Here is a 27656-nt window from a genome sequence, read left to right on the forward strand (position 1 = left end):
AAGTTTCGTGCCGGTCGTTACACTGTTCCTTGCTGTTTATCCGGTACTGAAGGACCGGGCTGGGGTCACGCGATTCTGTCAGACAAAGCCGCGCAGCCGGCCTCGTTCTTAAGGTCACGCGCATATCCGCCCGAGAACAGCAGTCGTAGTCCTTGCAGTCATCGGCCGAGCGACTGGCGCGCGAACACGGCGGTCGGTCCGAGCAAGCCTTCAGCTACCAGGGCAGCCCTGCATCTGGACCAACGACGTGAGTCTGTAGCTTTGTGGCGGTGCCGCATTGTGCAACCTTGCACCGTCGCACGAGTCCGGCAACAACACTTTCCAGATGGTGGATTTTGTTCTCCCCACTGGAGGGACTCCCGTGGCCGAATATAGGACGGAGATCTGTTGCGGGTTGCTACAGCTGGCGCCATTGTGCGGCCCGCCATCAGATCGCTGAGGGGGACCCAAGGAAAATATTCGTAGCGCTCACATGGCCGCGAGTGGGGCGTCTCCTAGACAAGTCGCAGAAGATCGCCCAATTTCGCAGACTCATACAGATGCCAGCCGTGGCAGCTTTTTAGTTGCTTTCTCGCTTACCGGGCTTGGAGTGGCTTTTCTTTAAACTCTCTTCAACAGCCACCCTCGAAAAAATGGCGCCCAAGTTCGACCCCAACGAAGTGAAATACAGTAAGAGTTGGCCTGCGCGGTGTCCCGTCAGGGGGCAGATTTTGGCTTTTCATTTTGTCCTCCTAGCCGAGGTTTCTGAATTGGAATGCCATGACTGTCTGGTTTTTTGAGAACGAAATGTACTTAGGGGACTGCTTGAGCTCTTACATGTGCAAACCGCTTACAGGCGGCGGCTTGCGGCGCACTTGGAAGGGCGAATGATATCTCTCTATTGGGTGTGTTTTCACAGAGCAGTTTTGCACACTTGGCCGCGGAGTCAGGGTTCCCCTGACTGCTCCCTTTTTTTGAGGTGGTCTGCGTCCTTTACCGGTAGCGTAGTGGCCAGCTAATTGTATGCGCATACAGTCCCCGCTTCGCTGCTGGACACTGCTCGCATGCTTTTGCCCAGATTCTTCTTTTGTGTCGTCCATGCGTTTACTGGCCTGGCCGCCTTCTGTCCTGCTGCAACAGCAGCTGCCTGGCACTTGCCGGACTTCTTAAATGACGCGAGGTCGGTCGGAGCCGAGGGAAATCGACAGAGCTGCTCAAAAAATGTGTGGGGTGCGGAAGCATTTCGATTGCGAACGTTCGTAACACGCCGTGGCCGGAGCTTCCTCGAGTTTCGCCTTCAGTGTGAACACGCTAGATTGGACGCGCGGAGCTGAAAGCCTAGCACATCTTCCTGTAGCCGAGCTTTGCTGGGGAGCCGAACACAGTGAATATAAAGACATCAGTCCGGGGACTCGCCTCTACATGACACTGGCGGAAGCTGGATTGTGAAACTCGTCTTCATGGAAAAGCAGCACAGCTTCCAGAGACTTCCGTGTGATATGTTTGATTCCTTCAGTCTACATCCGCCAGGTTGGCGGTGAGGTGGGAGCCTCTTCGGTGCTAGCGCCGAAGCTCGGACCCCTTGGTATGTCCCCTAAAAAGGTCGGTGATGATATTGCGAAGGCGACGTCCGCATGGAAGGGCTTAAAAGTGACAGTCAAGCTAGCGGTCCAGAACCGCCAGGCAACTGTCGAAGTCATGCCCTCGGCCTCGAGCTTGGTCATCAAGGAGCTGAAAGAACCGCCGCGGTAAGAAACAGACCCGACCTGGTATTTCGTGATCCGTGTCCATGAGGGCCAGAGGCAAGGCAGCTGATAGTCTTGTTGCGGCGGTGCTGCGTTCAGGGATAGGAAGAAGGTCAAGAACATCAAACACAGTGGCAACCTCAGCCTGGAACAGGTCTACTCCATTGCTCGCACGATGCGGTCGAAGAGCCAGGCACATGAGTTTTCTGGGACAGTAAAGGAGGTGCTTGGGACTTGGTAAGGAGCAGCACCATCGGCACATTGTGGACAAGCAGCTGTCACAAGCTTCCGCTCTCGCGAAAGCGTCACACACATCCGTAGTCTCGTTTGTTGGTGCCGCTTTAACAGAGCTGTCGGCGCGTCGATGCGAACGGTGTTGTGCATGGCCGAAGAGTTGAATTTTGAATGCTAATACTCGTCTTCATGGCGCAGTGCTCTGATGAATGTGCTGGTCTCCCGATGGATGGGTCGACGCAGTTTCGCGTGGCAGAGTGACGTTCTCGACACTTCTATCTTACCTCGCGCTGCTCTTATAAAGTACCGAGTTCCACGCATTTTCGATCATTACCAGGCGTAGCGGATGCTGTGCGAGTGCAACGAAGCACCGCGATTGCATTATGTGTGATGTCTTCTCTTCAGCAACTCGGTTGGATGCACAGTCGACGGTAAGAGCCCGAAGCAGGTCCAGCAGATGATTGACGATGGTGACGTTGATTGCCCTGAGGCGTAAACGAGCGTATCTTGAACCAGTTTCTCAAGAGGACGTTCGCTCTCGGGTTGTCGATCTGTTGATGGCGCGGGGGTGGTTGGCTGTTGGTATGGGTGGTTGTGTATGCTTGAAACCGGCAGAGGAAGCATTGTGTGAATACTGTGCGCCCACTCGCCAGTTCGTCATCGTGAGGTTGGACAGTAAACCTGAATCTTCTCTCTTGTTCATGGGCCCTAAAACGCTCGAGAAGCGGAGTGCCCCGTTTTCGAGGTGCGCATCTGGGCTATGCTGTGTGGGTGGCTTGTACACGCAAACTGTGACACGTCTCGAGAGAGCAGAGAGAGTCGCTGAGTATCAGCTAAACGCGTGAGCAACATCAGGTGCTGCAGCAGTAGAGGAACGCGCGAACGCGTAGTAGCAACGCGGGGCCCAAGCCGGGTCGTCAGGTCTGTGCGGGCCGTTTCTGAGACAACCCCCGGAGCACTACGCACTTCACGCGTACGCCAGTCAGTGCCACTCCATGGGCAGACAACTGCCGCTCGTGTGGACCGATCGACCCGGCGACACGGGAAACACTACAGTATGTGACGCTCATCGACAGGAAGGACCCCGAACCGTTCTCGCTCGCAATCGCGGGCCACTGGGTGGTCTCCGCCGTCAGAAGCGTTGATAATTACGCTTCCAAGGAGGTCGTAGCAGGCAAGGGAAGTCTCCCAGCTGATGAGTGCTACTGGTGCAGGCGGCCGCGGGACACTCCTTGCTGAGGTCCCTTCTGCTGCCTAGACGAAGAGCAATAAGACTTGACAAACGTGAAGTGCCTTATGTTCGCGAAGTCGATCACCCGGACTGCACCACCAAGTCTTCACAGAAGCAGCTCAACGAATGAACTACGGAACAAACAGGATTCCTGGTTACAGATCGGAGCTAAAATGCTATGCTCACAGCAAGTTCACTTCTGCTTTTCTCGCCCAAGGAAAGGCGGGTGACCTGAACACGTGACCTTAGCGTTGCCGTCAGTGTGTCGATGAAAACTGACGGGCGCCACGCCAATGTCAGCAGGGGTCGTGATCATGCAATGCTCTCTTCTGGGACCTGAGAAGTCATCCGGCGATCGCCAGCAGGTTCAAGCAGCCGTAGGGCGGGCCTGCGACCTGCATACCGTGAGGCGTGAACACAGTAGCAGCAGCGCTGCTTTCCCGGTCCTTCACGCCTAAAAAAAAGCGATCTCACGCCTTCGGGCGCAGTGTTAACGGCTGTTTCATGCGTCATCTCTCCAGGCTACCTACCTGTTGCTCCAATTAGATGAGCCGCCACAACTGGACCCGTTTAGTCTTGAACGATCAAAGACATGCAAGCTGAAGACAAACACATCGCAGTCAGGGGGAGCCCAATCAACGCGCCGGGCAGGAGTGCATCTGGAGGTGAACTCTCTGCATGCTGGCAACCGCGAAGGAGAAAGCGTGTGCAGAGCGCTCCTTATACCTCCTTGACTGGAAAGAGAACTAAGCAAGCGCAGCCATTGAAGGAGCGGGAAACCGTCAGCATTGCACGAGACTGAGCTGCGTGCCCTATTACCTGGGAGGTAGCGCTGCGAGTGGAAATTACGCATCCACACGAAGAGCGTGATTTTCCGGTAGTCTGTGTTTTCGAGAGGAATGAGCAGGGATCTTCCTCCTGTGAAAAGCGCAAGCGCATGACCGAGGCCGAGAGACCACAAGAAACCTGCTTTCTCTGTCTGCTTCAGGGCCTAGTAAGAAAAAGGGAAACGGGCGTGGAGAGCCCCCCGGCACACCCCGAGACACCGATACCGACAACGCACTCCACGAGAGGCGCGGCGACTACAGCGGCCATCGCCGCCGAGTAAGCATAGCCCGCCCAACACCAGGTGTTACCTCCTTCTTGAGGAATACAGCACGGCAACCGTTCAAGCGGGCTCACCAGCCAAAACAAAGCAATAGCTGCGTTGAGCTCAGCTTCGCCTCTTATTTGCCCCAGAGGTTATGGACTCTTTATCCGTCCTCTAGTGTTTCTCTGTGTGGCCCTGTTGCACCAAAAGGGTGACTGTGACCTCCACCCTTGGGTCCGATGCTGTATACAGGAATGAACGGGCAAGGGGACTCAATCAGCAATTCCCTACTAAGGTGCCGACATCACCAAAGGCTTGCCTACTACAGAAGATTGTCTAGTCTCATCACTCCTACGTCGCACAGGGTTGCCTTGGTGTATGGGAGCCAAAGCGCACTCTACAAGTATCATGTCCAACGAAAATCTCACCTCTTTTTACTCCACTGCCTCTTTGAGACAGGGGACCGCATACACGGCCGTGGATACGCAAGGCAGTCAGGAACCCGTCCGCAGCCACGCAACCGACGCCGAACCCTTTCCCTCGAAGAAGCGAGTGATCTGTACGGACACGCAGCTCAGCACCCCGTGAGAACCCGAGTAACAACAGATTGATTTGAACTGGGTAGATGTCTCGGCGTTCAGAGACAACCGGCAGCAACCACGATGCGGTCTGAACACTCCGCTGCTACGTGTTCGCCTGCTCCTTCTCAAAACTGCAGTAATATTAGTGCACTCACGCCCAGTAGTCACGAAACCAATGAGCTCGCGCATCGCCTTAGGCATCTCAACCCGTTGACCAGGAGATACCCAAGCAGAGTCGCCTCCACGCTGCGTCGAGACAATTCCCTCGGCAGACGGCAAAAGCTGCTGACGGCAGCAGCCATCGCTCGTCAGTGATGATGGCTCTCCAGCAGCTCGGTGTTCGACTTCCCGCGAGATCGCGCCTCCACTGTCTTGTTTCTGACGACGGCCGCCCGAGAGCTCAACCCCACAAGAAGCGCCTTCTCGGGAACCCGGGTCTGTTTGCTGCCTCTTAAGAATGAACTGCTGAGTACTCGGGATGTGCGCCTCTCGACTGGGCGGATCACTTCTCTCCGTGTTTGGGAAGACACTAGCCACCCGTCGCATGCCTGGTTTCTTCTGGTCAGATTTTCTCCCTGACGGGCGTTCCTGGTTCAGCTTCCGACCTGACGACGGCTGACTTCTGCACCCTTTAGGCAGCGGCTCTTCCAGGATGAAGAACTGCCGCTGTCTCCGTGAATCTACGACGGTCTCTGGAATGCTGCTTGAGGGGATCTCCTGCGCACTAGAGCTCCGGTCTCCGGTTTTCTGAACACTCTTTCTTAACCGCCTCGGGGAGGTGCTGGCTCCGTTAGGCTCGCGTGCTACGAGTTTCTTCGGAAGAGATAGCCCGGTAACGGGCTCCATCCAGTCTAGCTGAGTCGTCACTCCGGCAGTAGCAGTCGCTCTTATAGATGGCCGCTCTTCGCTTACACCACTGCGACTGGGCAACCGCTTCGAATGATACACTGGAGGCAAAACAACGAAGAAACTGTAGCAGCACTCGGTCCGGTATAAGCTGCTAACGGAGTCTCTTCAAGTAGACCGCAGAATTGCTGGCGAAAACCAAACAATACACGAAAGCACCAGCAACGAAGAAACGCTTTAGCTTCATTACTGAATGTTCAATGTTTGTTCACAACCCAGCATCGCAGACGCTTGTATCAAGTCAGCCAGAAAGACGCCTTATCACACACACTCGCGCTGTGTCTCGGGCATGTGCGTTTGCTCTCCTCAGGTGAGACGTTGAGTTCGAGTACCAACCTGCATCACAGAAGCGCCGAACTTACACAGAGTTTTGCTGCGTACAACTGGTCCGCCACAGCTAAAAACGACAGAGACAACGCGCTAGTAACTCAATAGGACGACAGTTCGCTCAAACATGTCTTACCTCCAAGCAAACCGTGAAGATCGTCTTCGGTCATGAGATAGAGTTCGCACAACCGGCGCGGAACCCCTCGCAAATGACTCTCCACTTGGACCGGAACGAACATACGCGGGAAGGAAACACACGAGCAACCTTCCAAACTGTTGTTTTCAAGACTCCGCCTTTTCTCGGTAGCTGGCTGGAGGATCTCTCCAGCAGGCAGGCTGTTCCGCTGCACCGGCTTCACAACTCTCAGTTCCCCCTTCACACCTGCGCAGTCGCCCACTGCTCCGCCTGTATTCCGTGAGGGAAGCGCCCCCGGACCATAACTTTCTTCGTGGCCGTGAAGACGAGCTCCAAGAGAAGCAGATTTCTTCGTCACAGTCTGACGAAGTCCAGGAGACGATTCCCTGGCTTCTCCCGCTGCCTTGCCCCCGACTTCCAACATCTCCGTACTTTGTCGCGAGTGACCGGCAGGACGTTCATGAGGAGCCAACAAGACGTCAAACCCAGGGGGACGCTGGACGTTCAATCGGAGCTGACGAGAGAGCTCCGCCAAAAACACTTCCGGGGAGGAATGAAAGCTTCGGCCGGTGCCTCTGTCCACTTGGCACTCAACTCCAGTTTCCGTCCGTTGCACATTAGTTATCCTTCGCCGACGCTCTTTCAGAACCACACGGAGAACGTCGAGTCGAGTCGGTCTTAGAACAGTGATAGGCGCAAAGAAACCGAGAGATGAGGGCCTCAAAGCAGAGACCGGTGGCATGGGCGGTATCAGCGGCGCGTCGGAGTTATAGCCCCTAGGATGGAAAGGCTCCTTTGACTTGACGGCAAGCTCTGGCATCAGCGAAAACAATGCCGCAGGAATGAAACGTGAAGGGCACATGCTCTTCGCCATGATGGCAGGTAAACAAGCCTTCTGGTCCTGGAGACGTACAGCAAACCCGTGACACTGCATGATAGCAAGTTGCTCTTCCCGCTCAACAGCCGCCGGTACTCTATTGTTCTCCCTGCTGTTGCAGCAGCGCCTGGGGGTACTCTCAAGGCTTTTTCTGGACCACGCTGGTGCCTCAAAAGGAAAGCCGGCAAGCTGCCACATGGGTAAAAAAGGGCTCCCCCCCCTCGCCGCCGCGCGGGCACCGAAGCTGGCTCGTTTCGCTGGCGCCTTTCGGCGATAACGCAACTCCTCCTGCCAAGCACAGCAAAGTTCAAACTGAGAGCCTGCCACTGTATCAGGGAAATCAAATGGGAAGTCCGGTTCGCCAGTCTCAAGCAGTAGTTTGCGCCTGTCTCGACAGCCGATGGGCCTTGCCCCGTACCGGCAGAGCAGCGCAAACAGCCTTGCGGCGCCTCCGTTTGCAGGCAAAAGCAAATCGATGCCCGATGAAAAGGAAGAGGGTCTGCGGGCTTGAACGGGCAACAATGGGAGGGGACAGGAAGAAGAGGCGCGAGGGTACCGGTCCCGGGCCTTCTGAGGGGAGCTTCCCAGTTCACACGGCGTGGACGCGGATCCAACTGACCTCCATATTACAAGGCACGGCACCGCCCGGTCTCTGCATGGCGGAGAGGGAAGGGCAGGACCGCGCTGGGTGTCCTTGACTTGTGTGAGCTCGCCAACTTCTTGCCAGCTGCTTGAGCACCCCCGCTCGTGGTCCGTGCAGTCGGCTTTTATGCCTGGGGCATCCGTACCGCGAAACCGTGAGCGCGGAAATTCAAGAGGCGCGGAGGGAAGTTCCACAGCCGGGGCCTTCGACGTCCTCACTGCATGCGGGGCATCTTCTGGCCTTTGCTTCAGCTCAGCCACACTGACCCGTTCCCCGAGGTCTTCATCTCCTGCATCCATAACGAGATGTGCATCCGCTAGCGAAGCCGTGTCAGCAGACACACCTTGGAGCATCAGTGAAGGAAGTAAACCCTGTTTCCGACTCTTCTCGTCTGTGCCATCTGCCAGCAGCTCCGCATCTCCAAGCGTCCGCCTTCCATTGTGACCGCGCTTCAGGCCGCTGGCGGTGCTCTCCGCAGGTGGGTAGTCGGGGCCCTTAGGCGGTGGACGCATACCAAATGTGGAGTGTTCGGGTGGCCTGGAATGGCCGCTTCTGGCTTCACGCTCGTCGGTGGGGTGTCTGCCTTGCTGTTTCCGCTTTAGGCGCAGTAGCAGTTTCCGTACATCTTGTCGCTTCCGACTTCTCCGCCCAGGGTGCCAGGGCCACTTGGAGGAGACCTCTGCGGCGTGTTGCCGACCGGCTTCCTCGAAGAGCCGAGAGCTCGGAAAGGGACGGTCCCACCATGCCTGCCAGGGACGCGGCTCTGAGGAGTCAGTCGGGCAATCTGAGAAGCTAGGGACACCAGGTAAGCGCCGCGTCCGCGGATGAAACGGCCCCAACAAAGGAGGCAAGAAGACCTCGAGAGGCAACACAGCGCCTGCCGGAGGTTCTGATGGGCAGCAACCTGACCTCAGCGTAGTCCGCACCATGGCTCGCCACACGCTCTCAGCGGGCTCCGGAACGTAGCGCTCTGCGGGCCTCCGGACTGACCCCTTCTCATTAGAACAATTCGATCCACATGGCGGATGTGCTGCGGACACCGAGGACGGACCTGCAGCGCGAGAGAGGGAAGCAGGTGCAAGCCCTTGCGTTGATGCTGTATCCTGGACGGCGGCGCTGAAGCCACGAGCAAACGAGTTTGTATTCCTGTTTGAAGGAGTTTTCAGACTGAGGGCAGCGAGGGCAAGAGCATGAGGACCAGTCAACTCAAACCAGGAAATGTCATCGACTCGTCTGATAGTCACACTGTGCCGAGTTCTAGTCGAAACGTGTGACACTCCGGTGGGGTAGGCTTCGTCATTGCCGGTGTCCTTGACGCGGCAGTCCTCCACGTATTCGGGTGACGACCTGGATTCTTTGTCAAGAAGCTGTCCCGCGGCATGTAGTTCCGCCTCAGCCGCCTCGGAAGCTGACGGATGCACCCACAGCCACAAGGTTCGAAGCTCCTCTGTAGGGCAGAGCGCGCCAGGCGTGGAGGCCGTTTGGCAACTGCTGACTTTGAGCATCTGTGCGTTCGGGGCAACGGAATGACACGCTCGAGACGGCCCTTCGCACACAGACTCGGCAGGCTTCCACAAGAACTCAACGGGTGAAATAAGCATTTTGCGGTCGTCACCAGTGCGCGGTGCTGCATGAAGAAGAAGCCTGCCCCGCTGACTGCCGCAGAGGTACGGCCGACTAAAAGCAAGCGAGATATCCGCCCCACAGGCACGAAGGACGGCCATAAGATCTTCTGGCATACCCTGCAGCTCTAGTAGTTGCATGTAGGAGCGGTCGTGAATAAGAACCTTGTGTCTAGAGTATCTGTATAGTTTCCGCTGACATCGCTGCGTCGGATGGGACGCCAGACGGTATCCCCACACATTAACCATATGAAAGCGCTTTGCGTGAAAGAAGTGGGTCGCCAGCCAGCGCCTTGGATATGCAGCGCGCTTGTTGTAGAGGCTGAGGAGTGATTTTGGTCGCCGCCGATCCTTCCGAACTCTCCGACTAAGCTGCACATGGGTTATCCACATGACATAGTCCACCCACCAAGTGCTGAATGACGGTGCCATCTCACTCAAAAACCAAGAGCCGGGAGCAGCGCAGCCGGAAACAAACACACAAGTGAAGTGTCCGAGTGGGCAGCTAGTATCCTCGTAGAAAAGGAAGCTCTGTACTGCAAAGATTAGCTTGGACCCGGTGCACAACCCCGTTATCAGCAACCCTTGTGCCTCGTCACGTCTACTCAGTCAAACTATGCAGTTTCCCGCGGGGAACCGGCTCATATTCACGAGTGCTCTGTCTCCCGAATGCATCTCGTGTGCACGGACACAACTTCGCGAATGAAGCGGGTTGCTATCCTTGCCCCGAGTGGCTGTAAGGCACATTTGCAGGCGGACTCGACGACATCTGTCCGTGCAGGGGACATTACACGCTCTTCGACATTCCCGACTTATACAAGAGTTCCGTGGAGTCCACAATCACCATCTACAGTCAGGCCTATCTCCAGATAATGGAGGGCCCCCAGACTACACAACGTCTGCAGGAGAGTCAGTCCCCTTTTCGTGCAACGTGACGACTGTTATGTAGCGAATGAACAGTTTACCGCCGTGTCTCACTCGGGGAGGCGCCTTAGCAAATTCCTCGAGCAAAGTACGCCGACAGCGCCTCGGAACCCTATACGGGTTGTAGGACATGCATCTTCTTCTAAGCTCTATTTGAAGCCGCTGGAATGCCCGCTTCGCCACACCCCGCTGCGGAGGGACAGCGGGACAGGGCTGTTGAAAGCCCTCTATGCCGCACTCCACTTGCACCTTGCGTTCGCCGCGCTTTTGCTCCCCTTCCAGCCGCTGGTGGTGCTTCGGGTCCCCCTTGAGCTCGCGCTTTTGTTGCTGCTGGTGGTGCAAATAGTGCGGCATGCTTTTCAGGCCATTCAAGAGCTCTCGGAGCTCCTGCTCTCGCGCGCGGACCAGGGCCGGTATGGAGAGCAACTGAGGGAGCGGCGGGAAACTGCCTGCCCCCCCGCTAGGCCTTGTCGCGGGCGTGCCGACGTCGACGACATCTTGCAAAGAGATGCACGTCGAGGAGGAGGCTGCGCCTGTGGCATCGTTCTCAGGCACGCGCACTGGCGGCAGGGCATCTGGGAGCGAGGTTCCAACACGGGAGGGATCTCGGTTAAAGGCCACCGATCGCCCGGCAGTAGACGGCAGCAAAGGGAATGCGGCCATTGCGCAACCAGTGCAAGCCCCGTTGTGCCGGCCTGGAAACCCCGAGAGATGTAAACACTGCAAGGACATGAACACCCCGGCGTTTCCTGGCAGTAGCTGCGGTTCGCGGGGAAGAACGGGAAGCACAGCCGACAGCGCAGTGGGAGACCCCAGTGCTGCGTAGAAGAGCGCGTTGGCACGGGGGCAGATGCGTGGTTGGAGACAAATGCCGGAGAAGGGAGTTTTCCCGTCCACCTAGTGCTGCGGAGGAAAGTTGTTATCAGGTGCGGCGGCGTGAGAAACGGGTCAGCCTATCTCGACGGTCGCCGTCAGAAGACTGAGACCGTCGAGACGTGAGCATCGATCTGCGGCCAACCAGGGTTACGATTCTGGAGCAACGAAGCTCCTCGGGCAGAGCCAACGAAGACAACACGGTTTGTAGGAAAGAGAAGACAAACGGACAGTCCTGAGGTGCCCTGTCCCACGAAAACCCAGAATTCTCGTAGGGAATTTGGGGAGCGAAGAAGCCGAGAATAGCGTAGTTGGTTGGAGCGGAGACCAGCGGTGCCGCATGCATGACGCGACGACGCCCTCTTAGACACGGACGCCGATCTCATGAAGATGCAAGAAGTAACTATTCGGCGAGTGCTCGAACAGGAGCGGTTTGCGTGCAGGTGCGGTCACTGGCTACTTGTGCTTCGTGTCCTCACTAGAGATTGTTTTCTCGGTTTCTTTCCTGGTACAAATGGCAAGCTCTCCTGGGCTGAGACTGTCTGCCGCACTTCCGGGCACGCTCCATCGCCAGCACACTGCTTTTGGCGGTCGCGTCTCGTCGACCCTTTTTCTTTCAGTGCGACGCTTTAAGTCGTGCGTCTACTCTCCGAAGGCGCCTGACCCCGTAGGCCCGTACAGTCAGGCCATCAAAGCTAAAGGTTTTGTTTTCGTCAGTGGACAGATCGGCGTGGACCCCTCGAGCATGCGCCTGGTCGAGGGCGGCATTAAGGCCCAAACAAAGCAGGTAGATCTTACCTCGCTTTGCGTAGCTGCCTGCAGAGTCGATTTCATTCGACGGAGCTGTTTCACATTCACAGCGTCCGTCTTCTAGACAAGTGGACAACTAACTTTTACGGCGGTCTTCAAAGCCGTTCTGTCGTAGACCGGTGCCGCTAACACAATTCTTCACTCGCAAGCGCAGCTTTCGCCTGTTTACTTTAATAATTAGCGCGAATGACAGCATGCTCAAGCACTGATAAGCGACGAGGGTTTTGAGTAGGGTTCAGTGGACGTCATGGACCGAAAGTATGCTCCTGGGCATCATGCAGCACTGGCGGCGCAACAAAAGGGGCGCTTCCATGCCGCTGCGGCAGTGCCCAGCCCGGACCAGACTTGACATGGAACATACCTGTGTGTCCACAAACAGCTTCATCGGACGACGTGTTCCGCTTACACGAAACTATGGAGCTTTGAGCCGTCTAACCGAGTGGCAGGAATATCGTGATACTTCTGTTTGTGTCCGCAGTGCTTAACGAATGTGGAGAAGGTTCTGCAAGCGGCTGGATGCGACTGGGGAAGCGTTGTCAGCACAACGGTTCTTCTCTCTGATATGGCACACTTCCGCTCCCTCAACGAAGTTTACAGTGATTTCTTCAAGAAACCGGCCCAGCATAACGCGTCGCGTAAGGATACTTCACGAGACATTGCGTTTCCGTCTCGAGCCGCGTTCGCTGTCAAGGAGCTACCCATGGGAGCACTTGTAGAGATCACGGCAGTCGCTGTGACAGCAGACAGCGAGTGAGGCTGGTATTTCTGTCTCGGGCCGCTTTCGCTGTCCAGAAGCTATCCGTGGAAGCACTTTTAAGGGTCACGGCAGTCGATGACAGCAGACAGTGAGTTTGACGCTCGCGTAATGGAAGACATGGAGGTGGGCGGGGCCGAACATTGGAACTATCTTGTAGTTCCGTGTAACCTAGACGGTATTGTCCTCAACCAGACGAGCGTCGGACTCTGGATACGAGGCCTTGCTCGGTTCTTAGGCACGGAGTATGTGACAGAACCGCACGCCGCGCTGTTTTTTGGGTCAGACCCCGTCCTCGGCGGGCGGCATGCCTGGACCGCGCCGTACAACTCGTCGCTTTCGTCTGTGTGGGCGTACGGAGGCGGAGAACATCTTGCCATACCTTGCCCATTGGGTCTTCGAATACGGAAGCAACCTGTGTGTGCACCTTACGCCAAGTGAAACAGACAGTGTCTCTATCACGGAGTAAGGGCGAAAGCAAAAACAGGCAGACCAGCTACTAGCCGACGGCAACCTGAGGCAATGAAAAAGTGGTAGACTGCAGGACCGCTCCCTTCAGTAAAGCCTTCTCGAAGCAGCGCTGCCAGCGCGCAAGGGACCACCCCGTTTCTGCTGCTGCACAGTTAGACATCTGTTTGCCCGCCTTGTGACAACTAGTTGCGAACACTGAAAGAGCGGTTTCAAGTTACTGCGGAATTTCACCGCCCGTGCGCCTGCTCTAGTAGGTCTCCAGAACTATAGCGGGTCTTGAGGCTGGAACAAGTCAGTAGTCCGGTTGCTCCGGTCACGTAGCTAGCGGAGGGTGGCAGGGCTGCCACTATTCAACGTGCACACCGGACGCCCGGAAAGAAGAGATCTCTTGTTACGGGTAGCTCGGTCTGCTGAACAGAGAGGCTGCGTTGCCGCTGAAGCCACCGAAAGCTTTGACACAAAAACAAGGGCCCCTGGTCTGTAAATCCAGACTTCTTGAACTCTTCAAATGTGGGACCGCTGACTGGGTCTCTAGTGTTAATCCAGACTTTTTGAACTCTTCAAATGTGGGACCGCTGACTGGGTCTCTAGTGTTAATATGTGTGGAAAAGACACTTGATTTATGGGTGGCTCGTAGCTTCTGTTATCTACCTTGGCGGGTACTACATGTATAGCTATGGGTAGTGACTCTAGGCAAGGAATGAGTAAAATCACCATGTGGTTGCTTCGTCCGAAGCGACCGGCTGACGGGAGTCCAGTGTCAGAGTCGGTGCTGTGTAACGAGAACCGAAACGGACGCGGAGCATGCAGCAGCAGACAAACTTGTTGACGAGACGACCGGGTACTGTCAAGAGCTGCAATACTACAAAGAAAAGTGCACTGAGCCTGCCAGAGAGAGGGCGCGAGGCAACTGCAGCGCGTGGGCTAGTTGCGCGCAGCCGTAACGTGTTGTCAGGAAATCAGTTAGTTCGCTTTCTTGGTTCCGGCCTTCCCGGACATCGAGCGTCTCCGCATGCCAGAATTCTGTGGGGCTGTTCTTGGAGGCCTTTCTGTCGGTGCAAAGTCATCCTGACCCTATCTTGTAAGGAACTCTCCGCTGTCCGCGAAGGAGTCTCCCTAACCAGAAGCCGGGACCCAGTGCCTGGTGAGGCTCATACTGGTCGTGTCCCCGACGCGTGATCAACTCTCCCGGCCTCTAATGGCAAGTAAACTCGCCGAGTTGTCGACCACGTCCTGTCTACCGTGTACGCACCATGGCGAAACCGTTCATCCAGTGCACACGGGAAAGGCCACTAGACGTCGTCTACGATCCAAACGTGGTGTTCTCGGGTGCGACAGACCTCTCCCAGCACATCAGCAGGACTCTGGCTGCTCGGCTAACTCGCGTCCCAGTCCAGCAGGACTGGTTTCTGAATGATCTCCGGCAGAAATGCCTGTACCGCGTCGACCCCCCCTCACAGTCTAGGTTCTCGCCCCAAACCTCCCATGAGAGGCTAAGAAATGAGCGCAGCAAAGAGGACGACCGCTGCAAAGTCTGGGGAGAACTCCGCTTCAAATTTGCCCATTATGGCACACCAGAAGAGGAGGCGACCGCCTCCGTCTGGAAGACATACGAAGAGGCAGACGCTGCAGAGCGTTCCCTGGCTGCTCAGTCGCCCGCACTCCGGGCGTTGGATGAAGCTCAGTGCGAATTGTTGTCCCGTAAGCTGTACGCGTGCACGCTTTCTAGGTGTCGGGCTCAGGAGAACCGGCTCTAATCGGCTAAGAGCAGTCTCCGTAAGCGGCCTGTCGGCGGCCTCATGAGGACCGAGCTTCAATCCATGTCGTTCCCTTTCGCAGAGGACGTTCGGCGGAAGGCTCAAACATACGCAGCGGGCAAAGCCAATAGTGGGACACAATCCCTATATTCCGAGAGGGAAGCCCAAACAATTCCATACTCACCTCCGACTGAAATCTCGGACGGTCAGAGGCCGGAGGAACTGGCAATAGCGTATTTCTGCTGGGAACGAGGTTTGCCTGCGACACAGTTGGAGATATCCATTATTCAACGGATGAGACAGCAGCGGAAGATCGAAAACTTGCTGCCCCCTACAACGGACGAATATTCCTTTCAAGCGCGTGCAGCTCTAATGGAAGAACAAGAATTCAGGGAATGGTCTGATCGCGAGAACCACATCAAAAACCTGCACGTGAGCGGCGGCGGCCGGAGTAATAGCCTTCGTGTCCTGCAGGGCTTGAAGCTGCCCGCTGACTGTAGCTAGTATCGGTGTATGCCACCATTTCTTAGCGGCTCAGGCCAGGTATTCCTTGGGCGCTTGCTTGAGGCTCCCCGTAGTGCCGAGAGACGAAGGCCGTGGCGCGCCGCACAAAAATCCACTCAGCAGATGTCTGCGCAGTAAATGACCTCATTCTGGCAGGAGCGCAAACTGGAGCTGTTTCGTTCGGCAATCTGTGAGAGAAGACAGCGGACGGACAAAAGGGAAGAAGATGCTCTGGCGCGCATGGATCGCCGACTGTCGGACGAGAGTGCCACCCAGACAGTGAAGGCGGATGCAGACCGAATCAAGAATCTACGGCGAATGCGGCGACAGCTGGTAGCGGTGGAGAGCTTCATAAATCCCCGAAGGTGGGAAGCAATCAATAACAGCACGAAACGAGCCTCCCAGTTATTCGCACCCCGATCCATAAAGGGACATATTCCAGATGATGTCTACGCGTCACTAGCAATCGAATCTCCTGAATTGAAGGTCAGTTCTCCCTGGCACCGAGCCAGCCCCGTGTGCTACGCGAAGAGCCATCGCCCAGTCGGGTGAGCGTAGTCCAACCGTCAGTGTCTGCAGCGTTCTTCTTAATCAGGATTATCTAGCTCTTTCTGAAATAGAAGCTTCGCTACTGCACGAACCCAAGGCGCCCAAGAGCGTACGCGGACGGACAACGGCGTTCTCCCGACGTGCGGACGCCCGCCTGAAGTGTGTAAGTTTCCGTGAAAAACGAGTATGCGCCGGTGACCAGCCCAGGAGTGCTGTCAGCACCCGAAGGGTATTCTTTCCATGCTGTTGTCTCCAGGCTCTGGAAGATGCAATTGTGCGCTTAAGACAGGAAGCAGCAAGAGAACAAGCGAACGCCGATCGAGGAGACAAACAGGGACTCGAAGCAGCAGCTGTTGTACTCGACTCCATCAACGGGTCCCATTGTAGAGTGGAGACCGTGCAGAGTGTGTCGTTAAAGAAGTATCATATGCGTAATATTCGAGAACGCCCGGAGACGCCGAGAATTGAAGAGGTGGGTGCGCAGTCTGTGACCCGAAGGGTAGTGCCCTCGCCTGCGTAGGAAAGAAAAAAAAACTACAGGGTACAGCACAAGCATTCTCTTTGGGCTGGACAGGTGCTGCCCGAAGATGAAGAAAGCCAAGTTGCAGCCATACTCCTTCAAAGGGTTTTGAGAGGACAGGCTTGCCAACAAAAGATATTCTCAGGAAAGCAGATGAGACTTGACCTCATCAATTTTCTCCGAGCAGCTGAGCAGCTGAGTGACATACCGGCGGAAGAGCAGCAGCGCCACGTCGGCACTGAGAATGCTGCGGAGGCTGCAGAAGCTCTGATGGGCTCCTTGCAAGGCCAAGCAATCTCGGAGGTAGGCGCCTATACTAAGGTGGGGCGGCAAGGAAAGTCAGCCGCCACCCTGCCCGCGCACCGCTCCGATTCTGTCCGTGTTAGGACATTTCTTGCCATCATGACGAGGCAGGTTCTCTCACTTGCTGCCCCAAAGCGTCAGGGGCGCCCTCATCCGGACAGAATCATGTGCACACCTGCGGCATGCAGACTTTAGATGAGCTTGCAAAGGAGCTTCGCAAACTAGAGGAGGAGAGGAGAATCGCGGTCATGGTGAACCTAGCTAACAGGGACAGACGGCTGCGAGAGGCGCAGGAGTCCGGCACCCGGCAAGCTGAGGAATTGCTGCGAGCCCGAGAAGACGAGACCTTCAAGCGTGTCATGACTCTACACCAGCAGACTGTGGACTCCTATGTGGAAAGCATTTTGGCATCTTCAGTAGAGCAAGCTGCCAAGCAGCAAGTAAGGGAGCTTTCGAGAGATGACTGGAGACATGTGCGCAGTTGCTGATGGGTTAACTTCGCTGGTTACAAATGTTTGTGTTTCGCCCCCGCAGGCTGTTATCGAAGCAAAACTCAGAGCAGAGCAGCTGTCCAGGGTTGTGGATGATCTGGAAGACAAGTATCAGAATCCTAACACCATCGTCCGTGAACTGGTAACAGGCTTCTTGCTTCCGCATGTGAAGAAGCACCAGCTTCAGAAGCAGCTTTCTCTCGAAGAAGAAAAGTACAACATCGCCGCTCGATATGCAGTCGGCGAAAGTTTCCAGCCTCTCAGAACGAGCTTTGGTCCTCTGTTTCAGTGAACGACGCACTCCGCTCGAGGCATTGCTGCCCGCTGCCGCCAGCCCGCCCTCGTGTCGAGATCGGTTATCTTGTCTACTAAAGAACGAAGAAACACATGTGCTACCCCAACATAGCAAGCACGACTTCCGGGTCACTGTACTGAGCATTCCCTAACGGTGATGAAGTGGCAACGGAAGAACGCGGACCGTGCCGTGGTTGGTTGGCTCAGGCCACCAACAAGAGCCGTGTGATCGAGTAGCCGTTTTTCACGATGCTGCTCGTGCTCCCATGACAGTTGGGGGATTTTCTTGGCTTTCTATTGTCTGCCCGTACTCTACTTCATGTCCCCCGCTCTTCAAGTTTCCAGCTTCAGAAGAATCTTGGAGTGTGCCACTAGGGCGCCCCGTTCTGGCCTTTTCATCGCCAACTCCACTTGCGGGTACCCCGGCTGCAGACCCACACATAAATCGTCGGACTCCGGGGAAAGAAGTGGGTACCCAAAAGGCCGTAGTTCACCGTGCGATCTATCGCCGAGCTAGTAGGCATTTCGACAGCCAGCTTACTTTCACTACCGCTTGCCGACCCGGACTGCGCGTACTGCGAGAAGGACTGGCGAAGAGTGTCTATAAAGTCCCAGTGCCGCGAGGCTTCCATGTTGTCAATTATCTCCTCTCTCGCCCAAGACACGCCGCAGCGTGCGCCTAACGAGAGCAAGGGAGAACGGTAGAAAAGTGAAGTGTCTCCTGGCAGAACGTTTGCCCGGGCGTCCTCGCCACTCCTTTTGCTTACCCTCTTCGACGAGAACGTGTAGCACTTGCTGCTGGGAATCCGCTTGGGGCAGCAGGTCCGCTGCGTTCTGGTTGGGTCTTGCGGCAACGGCCAGAACCGCCAGCATTGCGCACAGGGCCCAGGCGCCCCAGTTGACTGTCGAGGCAACTGTAAGTTGAAGCAGAGAACACAACTCTGACGTTGTAGCACAGTCAGCGCACAGGGCGAGGCACTTTCCCAATGTCCTGGCTCGGCATCTTACTGATAGTCAGATCGGCTGGGATCACACACGCAATCTCGCTGCCATGCTCAACGGTTTCTTTGACAGCCTCCTTCACATCGCCCATTCCCATCTCATTCCCTGTGAACAGAAGCAAGACGATGAAGTCATAATGCTGACTTTCCGGTTCTCTGGAACTGGAGCTGAACTGCGGCTTCCGTTAGCCTACCGAGTTCACCAATGACGGCGGTCAGAACGGGATGAGTCTTTTTGGAAATCCATTCTCCGGGAACAGCAAAAAAACGGTCGAAGTGAGACTCGAAGATGGTCACATTAGCTCTGTCATGAGCCCGATAGAGGCCGTCCTTCCCCGGCCCAAGCCTGACAACACAGCAGTCGTCGGGGGGTGGAGAACGAGTACACCAAGAAAGCAGTGGACCGCAGAGAGAAAAAAGACCAGCTCTCCCTGTGAGTGAAGACAGGACGCTAGGTGTTTTGCTCACCTGCCGACGTTCAGCAGCATATCGACTTCCTCGTAAACTTTCTGCAAGCGGACGTCGTCCAGGCCTGTCCTCCAGCAGTTCTTGTTAGGAAAAGTGACACATGCTGCTATGTCGACGGGTAATTCCTGCGGTAACAAGTAAGGACCCGCAAAGAATGGAAGTCCCTGGAGCACGCTGCCGTGGTGTGGGTCACCGTGTCTCGAGACAACTCATCAGTTTACCTGTAAGCACAGGTCTTCCTCGGTCTCCGGAAGCTCAAGCAGGCGCAACCCGGCACTCTTGAGAGCGGGGAGCACCTGTCCATGGTGGATCTTGTCTGACATACATACAGTCATAAACGGGACGTCCTTCAGCCTCCCACCCACGTGGATAAGCACTTTTACACAAGTGAAAGGGTTCTGAGTATCCCACCTGTTATAATGACAACCCTGCGGCCCAGTTTCTGCAACGCCTGAGCAACAGCGAAGGCACCGCCGGGTCCATCGGTGTCTGTCGGGGGCCACATAATAGAGGCATTGGGAGATCCCACCAGAATGGCGACAGCCTTGACGTCAGCAGAGAGCAATTTCTGGGCAGTGGCAAGAAGGTGGCCCTTGCCACTGTGCCTGTAGAGACTTCTAACACCTCCTTGGATCTTATGAGGCCCGTCGTCTTTGAGCAGAAGTTCCTCCACCTTGTGAGCCCAATCCTCTAAAGACGCTTGTGCGCTCTGTGTCTCCATGTTGTCCGCGCAGCTAGCAGAATCAGGACAGAGAAGCGATCACTAAAAGCAAAGCCGGGAGCCTCGGAATAATGCTTCCGCAATGTTTCTGGCTCGGCCTTAAGTGTGCCAAGAACTATTTGTTCGTCGTGAAGACACAGCACCCTGACACTGACATACGCAGCACGGCCAACGGGACCGGCGGCAGCCCGCGCTGCTCTTCTGCTGTTTCGGCGTCTGGTCCAAAAAAAGGGTCTGTCGGATGCCCAGGACTGGCGACGTTTGTGACAGCCTCAGGCACGCCTGCTGTTTTCTGCTGCACCAGTCTGTCCGCATCTGCGCTTGTCGTATGCCGAAGGGACTGAGTAACCGTCCGTCCATCCTGCAACGACGATGCCCGGGCACTGACGGAAGCAGCTCGGCCGACCGGAGCGGCATCACCGCGCTGCGTTTGTTCCCGTCTTCTGCTTAGCAACTCAGTAGCACTCCCAATGTCTTTACGTATCCGAGCCAAGCTCCGTGCTGTGAGCTGCAGGAGGCTTTCCGCATCTACGGTCGCCCAGCCCGCTTTACCTGTTACGCCGCTGCCAGAGGAGCAGTGCCTGACCCGAGATCAGTTGCTTTAATTGCTGATACAGAATCTTCTTGTAGACGACAATTTCCGTGACAGCAACTCGTGGAAAAACACTTGCAAGCGTGCTACAGACCAGGGACGCTCGGGGACTGCTACATGCGAGGTCGCGTCTGAGCTGTCATCCACACAACTTAGCTGACCGTCCGCCCCTGCGACGAAAGCAGTTAATGCCACTTCCCTTGAACTGCCTGACTGCTGTGTACTAGGTTCCTTGAATGCGTCCCCCAAGAAGTGGGGCAGAGGCGCACTCCGTCAGTTCTGTGGCGATACCTATAAAAACTAGGCCGGCGAAGGGGCAACCGGGGGAACTCTCGCGCGCCCCGCCCCCCCATGCGAATGCTCTGCGTCAGGCCTTCTAGCGCGACTGTGTCCACACAAAGGGTACAAAGGGTAAATTTTTGCTTCGAAACCGTGGGTTTCCTCCGGTCAATCGTTTCCGGCTGTCGCTTCAAGGTTCCTTATTCACTGGAGGGTTTACAGCCAAAAAGAAACACCTCAGGAGTCAAAGACTCACTGTCTAAGAAAGATATTGTTTGTCCGCCTTCAGGCCGCCGTTGTACCTGTAGACGGGGCCCGGACACGTCTGTTCCTGACAGTACGAGAACAAACGTTGACTGTGCGAGTCAAAGAGAGAGAAACGTGGATACGCTAAGTCTCTTACCCGTGCACACGCAGCGCGCTCCTGCCGCGGACATGGAAACGCTACCGCAGGCCGCTCAAGGCTGTCAAAAACCGGAGTGTTTTTACACTACTGCTCTACAGAAACTGTCCGGGCAATGCGCGGCACACTTCAACAACGCAACCACCGTTTCTCGTAGACCCCGGCGGAGGAAGATTTCGTTCTCAATCAGGATTGCCGGATCGCCGGCAAACTGCAGCTTCAGCGCGTATTCCCATCAGCGACCGCCACTCAGAGCTCGTCAGTTCGGGACTCCCCAGAACGTTGCCGTGACCCCGCCTCTTTAGCCGACTTGCCTACCGGCACTTTCAACGGAGGAACACTCAGTCGCCTTTTGGTGCCGCGCACCCGGGGAGCGCCTTGGTCACTTTGCGGCGCCACCTCCAGACCCAGCTCCAGAAATGTATTCCCGCGGATTTCAAGCATCTTGGGCTGATTAGCAACATACCGACTGATGCCTGTATCAATCAGGAGCAGCTTGCCATCACACCACGCCCCGATGCTTCCAGATTCCTGGACCGTATGGCCAACGACCAGTTTCTCAGCACCCAGCTTCGACAGTGTTATTTCCACCTCCTTGCAAATAACTGCCATCTGACCAATGGAGAATACTCGGGTCCACAGAGGACCATGTGATCCCGCCACAAAAAGCTCAGAGTGTGCCCCTCCTCCCACCATTTCGCCGTAGAAGCGTGCGTTGTGCAGCTTGCAGTCATCCTTCAGTTCCTTGTGCAATTGCTCAGTTAGTCGTCGCAGTCCCATACCAGCATACTCACTCGGTATGCCAGCATGGGAGAAAATAATCCCATTTACTTTCACCGAAGCCGGGAATGTGCGGAGAAGCTGACCGTACTCACCATTGTCCATGAACTGGCTCCGACGTCCTCCGGGACCGCCGAACTCCTTGGTTTCTGTAGGATGGGCGTAGCGAAAATCACCACAGATGTTCATAACGTCATGGTTGCCAAGCAGCTGTATAACTCTGCCACCTACTCCCTCCGCCTGCCGCTTCAAGCGAACGAAGAAGTCATAGAGACGCTTTCCATCAGGCCCTCTGTCGACAATATCACCTGTCTGAATAAGGAGAGTATCCCCCCCGACCCAGTTACCTTCATCATCCACTACACCCGCGCCGTAGAGAAGAAGCACTGTGTTGCCAAGATCGCCATGTAAATCGCCGATTGCGACAATTCGTGACCCCGGCCAATCGAAATCCAAAGGCTCTGACGTGCTAACCGATGGCACAACAACCGCCGCGAGAAATAACACGCCGACACTAAGAGATACCAACGCAAGATTCCTGAGAAGCAACAGTGACACTTGAGGTCGGACCGGAGCCGTCGTGTATGAAGCAATCAAACGTCTCTTCCCGCCATCGTGGTCCTGTAACCAGTGCCAATCTTGGGCATCGAAAAAACAGCTACGGCCGTCAAAAGGCCACGACTGACGAGAAGACCGGCAAAGCATGTCTAACGGCCAGTAGGAGACGAAGTCCGCTCAACCACATAGGCACTTCCAGAGCAGGAAGTGAAGAGAACAAAGACTCATGCGGCCGTCACAGACGCACGACCACGTGAGTAGAGATCTAACTACGACGGCATACTCGTGGAGTCCCGTCGTCTTCTGTTGACGGGGTTTCCCACTCTGGACCAAAATGAGACACGGGCACCGATACTCGTGTCAAACCATCGCTGATTTGTTATCAAGAAGTGCCTTGATCGCAGTTCTGATGGCACCAACCTGAGACAGACCAACGCGGGTCTGCAGTACCGAGGAGGGGATCAGCGTCGCCCGCAACAAGGAGACACAAGCAAAAATACTATGCTAGCAATCAGAGAGAAAATCTACCAGCCGTGTGATCCCAGACAGCGCTGTTTCATTCCTTAAACGACAGAAGAGTTCGACTCCGAATGGCAGTCAACAACCCCTTAGCGCAGTCCTGCCTGCTGCAGCAATGGCGTAACTCCACACATTCCATTGATCAGGACACTGGCCAAAAAAGGATGAAATGCTACACAGCGGCATTTCTCACCGTCCCACCCAATGATATAGGTCCGTCGGCAATTTTCGTTGGTTGCTGACCACTGGGAGGCGCCGCCGTGGCAACTTTTCGGTCGCCGCTTTGTGGACTGCGGTCCGTCTCCTTGAAGCGCATCGTCGCGCCTACAGCCTGTCCGCGGAGAGCTGGGAACGGAGCTGTGCATTGGTTCCGTTCCGGAGCAGCCGTTTTAGCTGTCTTACTTCTTTTGACCTCCGCTTGTATGGGATTTGGAATCTGAAGGGAGGCCGTCTGATAAGTGATAGTGGCACTAGCTTTTCCTGTAAGATAGCTTACCATGGCGTGGAGAGGCTCAAAAGCAGCTTGAACGATGTCGCTGGTTTGCGAATCGATGTCACACGTGAATCTGAGTCATGGGACCTGTGGGGGTACCGGATGCGATTTTTTTGGATATTTAGGAGTCTCTGCTTCTCGGCAACGTAGTCGTCTTCGTCGGCTCTGCGTTCAGCTTGTTCGATACGGAGTAGGGAATCTGAGTTTACAGTTTGTCGCGCTAGGCCGTGCCCGCCCTGGCCACGTGAGGTCTCTTTACCTAACGATTCCAGCACATCTCGGGTATCTTCTTCGGGCGCCTGACGAACCAGGCACTATGCAACAGCTCTACTGTACAAAGAGAAACATCACTCACATGGACTCTAATTTTGAAGTCTGATTTTCCTTCGAATGCGGAGAGCAGTGCTGTGGCACCCCCCTTGCAGCCAGCAGTGACTCACGGGCTGCGGTCTGTGATTTCGGGGTCTACTTGCCTACCGGTCCCGAAGGCTGTTGGTTAGACTCCTCTGCTACGCACGCGCTGGTGCACAAGAAGATAAAGCCCACATTAGCCAAAAAAGCATAACGTCGCCCGGCAGACTTCATTCTGAGGCAGAACAGGCTGCTCATGTAAATACTTCGCTGTTTGTCGGATACGGGCAGAGAAGGATGTGTGCTGGAGATATTCTTTATGGCGGCCAGTGCCTCGCACAGAAAGTGTATGTACAGTGCTCAGGTCGGCCCGGTACCACCCGCACACCACGACTGCATTGTGGCAGGGCAGTGTTTTTTGTTCTGACCGTGTGACAGTACACCAAGCCATTCAAAGCCTGCATAGAGGGCGTAAACTTCCTGTGACCATGGCAAAGCGTACTCGGTTTCACTCAGTCTTCGAAAGCGACACAAGGGACTGTACTGGCGCGGATATCTGTAGGTGGCCCACGAAGTGCCACGTTTCCCGCGGTGGCGCGTCAAAAAGGCACGAAGTACGGCAACGGTTGCGGCAGTGTGCCTTTTTATAGCTCGTTAGAAGCGACAACACACAACAGTTCACATAGCACCGGCTCGTTCTTTCAGGACGCTGTACGGCATCAGTTTCCCGAGCTGTTACCGTGGGATCACGTGCTTGGTTTAAACTACATTGCTGCCCAGCCCGTTCCGTGCTGTCTGCAAGGGCCTGTTACACTCCTGGAGGCTAACCTGGGCTCTGGAGTGCGTTTGCAGGACAAGAGTCACTGCAGAGTGTTGCTCCAACAGCCGCGACCTCGATCAAATCTCACACAAAGCCAATCTTTTCCTCTGCAGCTGCTATATTAGTGGGCCATTCCGTATTGAACGTGAGCACGCATTCGTGACGTATATTAAACGCGTCCGGATACAGCAAATCCAGCTCAGTGTGTGCTCTGGCGCCACCAGGGCAATGGCTCTTACTCCCGAACTACCGGAGTCTTTTCGCTGCGTCCTACATTCAGATGAACGCGTGACAGTCGCTCTCAAAACATGCATGCTGCTTATCCTTTTATAGCTAAGACGCGACCGGACTGCGTGTCAGAAACAACGGTGACGATCCAAACACTGGAAGGAAAGCCCCAGGGCACTGAAAAGCAGACAAGTATGTACATCTTGGTATCCGCATAACGCGCCGCAATCCGAAGGCTTACGCAACGCGGTGACTACCCGCCTTCTCGACTCGCGTCTCAGTCAGCGCCCCTGTAAATGCCCCGTGCAGCGCGGTCTTTCTCCTACACTGACGCACGTCCAGTCACCGCGACGTATACCCACGGTACCGCGACTCTTCGTGACTTGCAGCACACTGGAACGAAACGACCGGGAAAAAGAGCGCTGCGGAAAGCACCACAATCAAAACTACGTTCACACACGAGAAGAAATGAACAGAGTCAAGCACTCGCCAACTGCGTCACCACGAGTCGCACCGGTTTCCGCTTCACCCTTTGTGCTGCCCCTCGGCAAGATACGGGAGCGAGCTACCAACCTCCGGCGCCCGAGTGATGTAACAAACGCGAGACACGCAGTTCAACAAAAAGCGGTGCCTTGCCTTCTGCCAGAGACCGCGCACACGCTCACTCACGAGCGTACTAGAAGTACGCCGGTGGCGACAAGCATTCCCATTCTGGGAGAAGCGGTAGGATTAACTGCTCGAAGAGACAATGTAGCGCCCTGTCCCAAACATATCCGCGCTAGCAGATCACGAACTACACCCTCAGGCAGAAAACACAACACGAGAAAGGCGCGCTTTCCCAGCCTATCCACACACGTGCGAGGCTGCGCTAGAGCCTGGTAGCAAGTACGCCAGAATGGACGAACAGACGACCTGAAAGAAAGGCCGGACTTGTTTGCCCATGTCCCGTTGATTCGCGGAAAACGCTATATCTCCTCCCATTCCGTGTCTCGCTCTTGCCCCAGCTGGTGGGTGCACGATAAAGCCTGTCCCGTCACGCCCCGCGAAGAGGCCTTCGAGCGCTGCATCTGCCGCCCGCTCTTCGACGCAATGATTCGAGCAGAAATCTGGTTTGCCTGTACGGAATCGGAGTCCTCTGACCACTTTCTGACAGCTCTCTGCCCTCCACGACGCTTCTTTCTCGTTGCCCCTGAGTCGCTCGAGACGCTGCACGCAGCAGATTCCTCACGGTATGTGCGAGGAACAGTGGAGAGCCGCTTCTGACGCTGTTGCCAGCGCGCCTCCCTCCGGCGGTCTCGCTCTCGCTCCAGCTGCTCTGGTCCACCCCATATCCGCCAGGCAAGCCGGCGCAACTCAACCCGTCTGTACAACCGCATCGGTGCAAATGCAGCACCGTGCGGATTTGGCCTCTCCTCTACCTGAGGCGACACCGGAACGACAACGGACAGACAGAGAACGAAACTGCGATGAGGCGGAACAGGTAGGCCCGCCACGGCGGTCGTTACTTTGCTGTGCCCGTCTTTGGCTATATCCTCCAAGGAGTGCTTACTTGACACCATGATTAAAGATACTAACTAGGACGACATACGAAGTCTCCGCAAGCAGAAATGAGACTCGCGTTCAAGTTCGTTTCGAAGCTGAGAGAACAAGCCGAGGTGGTACCGAAGCCTGAACCACTCTAGGACCTACTGTCAGCTCCCCATCAGCAACGGCATCCCGAAGCACCTGAACCGACAGGCAAAAGTCACTAGTCGCCTGCTGTTGCGAGAGCAAGCGGTTTCGGGTCACTTCGTCTGCGTTGCATTCTGATGGCGAGTCGTTGTTATCACGCTCCGGCTCGATTCCAGCCGAAGAGCCCCACGCGCCTGCACACACAAAACTGGAGGCATCCTCCTTTGAAGCATCCAGAAATCTCCTGATACAAGATTGACAAAACAGTCTTCCTCCGAACGTGCTTCTCGAAGACGGCAGCACAGGGAGCGACACGGAAGACAACTGGAGACGGCAAACACACGTACCCTGCGTCAGTCTTTGCTGAGCCGAAGTTATCTTTCTGGTTCTTGTGTCATTAGAGCTTGTGTCCTTGTTGTTGCAAGCCAGCACCGGAACCAAGTGCTGCTCCACATTCATGGCTGTACAGCATGATTTGTGACAACACCCATCGAGAAGTCCGCTGCCGAGATTGCCAAGCAGCCGATTTCTTGTGTACACCTAAGCAAGCCCGCCTTGCCAACAGCAGTCAAGCCCCAGCCGCTACCGTCAGAATCCGGAGTACACCACTTTTTCTACCACTGCGACCGCCCTTCACCCGCTCGTGCAACTCGTGAACCAGCTTCGGCAGCGCATCCCTCTCCGCACCGCCACTGAGTGGAGCCTTATATGTTACGAAAGTGCGCGGGCTGCACAAGACAGAGAAAGAAGCAAAAAGAGAAGGAAAGCTGATCTCCGAACGAGCTTGCAGATCGCCACACGTAACTGCCGGGAGACCGTGTAAAGCGCCGTCCTGTCTCCCTGGGACTGTAAGCCTCGACTCCAAAGACGGTTCCCAAAAGTAAGAGCATCCATCATCTGAAGGCCATCACTGATCAATAGGGGTCACAAATTTTTCCGATACACGACGGCTCGTCGGGAGCTGGCCTCTGTTCTGTCATGCGGTGTTCCACGCATGCATGGTACCGCCTGCCAGCGCGCAGCATGCGCCGGGCGTCCGAAGACACTGCTACGTGCCCAGTGCCGGCCGCGATGGAGTACAGGATTCTCAAATGTTTACTCGCGCGTATTGTGCCCGCGACACACACGAGATCGTCGGCCACTCCTTAGTG

General features: G+C 55.7%; 8 protein-coding genes across 8 annotated transcripts; 3 read left to right on the forward strand and 5 right to left on the reverse strand.

Moving 5' to 3' along the window:
• Positions 1-47: 47 nt before the first annotated feature.
• CSUI_003108 (60s ribosomal protein) lies at positions 48-2551 on the forward strand. Its single transcript, XM_068063306.1, has 4 exons — positions 48-669; positions 1496-1727; positions 1824-1961; positions 2364-2551. Exons 1-4 carry the CDS (start codon positions 633-635, stop codon positions 2452-2454), a joined length of 498 nt encoding a protein of 165 aa, XP_067924711.1. The 5' UTR covers positions 48-632; the 3' UTR covers positions 2455-2551.
• A 707-nt stretch (positions 2552-3258) lies between these two features.
• CSUI_003109 (popld domain-containing protein) lies at positions 3259-11444 on the reverse strand. Its single transcript, XM_068063307.1, has 6 exons — positions 10350-11444; positions 6230-9743; positions 5016-5807; positions 4708-4836; positions 4009-4107; positions 3259-3788 (listed from the first exon to the last, which is right to left on the reverse strand). Exons 1-6 carry the CDS (start codon positions 11025-11027, stop codon positions 3760-3762), a joined length of 5241 nt encoding a protein of 1746 aa, XP_067924712.1. The 5' UTR covers positions 11028-11444; the 3' UTR covers positions 3259-3759.
• CSUI_003110 (endoribonuclease l-psp) lies at positions 11172-13121 on the forward strand. The gene is made up of 2 exons (XM_068063308.1): positions 11172-11955; positions 12457-13121. Exons 1-2 carry the CDS (start codon positions 11683-11685, stop codon positions 12730-12732), a joined length of 549 nt encoding a protein of 182 aa, XP_067924713.1. The 5' UTR covers positions 11172-11682; the 3' UTR covers positions 12733-13121.
• Positions 13122-14456: 1335 nt separating this feature from the next.
• Positions 14457-17619, forward strand: CSUI_003111 (c3orf15 protein; the record flags this gene model as incomplete). The annotated part of the gene is made up of 7 exons (XM_068063309.1): positions 14457-14904; positions 15043-15392; positions 15621-15950; positions 16270-16485; positions 16588-16836; positions 17025-17276; positions 17371-17619. 7 exons carry the CDS (start codon positions 14457-14459, stop codon positions 17617-17619), a joined length of 2094 nt encoding a protein of 697 aa, XP_067924714.1.
• Positions 17620-17643: 24 nt separating this feature from the next.
• CSUI_003112 (upf0317 protein c14orf159 mitochondrial) lies at positions 17644-19910 on the reverse strand. The gene is made up of 8 exons (XM_068063310.1): positions 19502-19910; positions 19312-19406; positions 19091-19215; positions 18817-18968; positions 18630-18728; positions 18389-18535; positions 18163-18300; positions 17644-18047 (listed from the first exon to the last, which is right to left on the reverse strand). The coding sequence occupies exons 1-8, from the start codon at positions 19809-19811 to the stop codon at positions 17866-17868; spliced, it is 1248 nt and encodes a 415-aa protein (XP_067924715.1). The 5' UTR covers positions 19812-19910; the 3' UTR covers positions 17644-17865.
• Positions 19911-20973: 1063 nt separating this feature from the next.
• On the reverse strand, positions 20974-23221 carry CSUI_003113 (ser thr phosphatase family protein). Its single transcript, XM_068063311.1, has one exon. It carries the CDS (start codon positions 22568-22570, stop codon positions 21335-21337), a length of 1236 nt encoding a protein of 411 aa, XP_067924716.1. The 5' UTR covers positions 22571-23221; the 3' UTR covers positions 20974-21334.
• CSUI_003114 (secreted ookinete) lies at positions 23115-23853 on the reverse strand (the record flags this gene model as incomplete). The annotated part of the gene is made up of 5 exons (XM_068063312.1): positions 23115-23378; positions 23439-23478; positions 23535-23634; positions 23695-23734; positions 23791-23853. Coding segments are annotated over 5 exons (507 nt in total), but the record flags the coding sequence as incomplete, so codon positions are not given.
• A 1336-nt stretch (positions 23854-25189) lies between these two features.
• On the reverse strand, positions 25190-27438 carry CSUI_003115 (dna repair protein rad14). Its single transcript, XM_068063313.1, has 3 exons — positions 26853-27438; positions 26520-26699; positions 25190-26248 (listed from the first exon to the last, which is right to left on the reverse strand). Exons 1-3 carry the CDS (start codon positions 26962-26964, stop codon positions 25800-25802), a joined length of 741 nt encoding a protein of 246 aa, XP_067924718.1. The 5' UTR covers positions 26965-27438; the 3' UTR covers positions 25190-25799.
• Between the last annotated feature and the right edge of the window lie 218 nt (positions 27439-27656).

The sequence above is a fragment of the Cystoisospora suis genome (genome assembly GCF_002600585.1).
Source record: "Cystoisospora suis strain Wien I chromosome Unknown contig_1337, whole genome shotgun sequence".
Lineage (NCBI taxonomy): Eukaryota > Apicomplexa > Conoidasida > Eucoccidiorida > Sarcocystidae > Cystoisospora > Cystoisospora suis.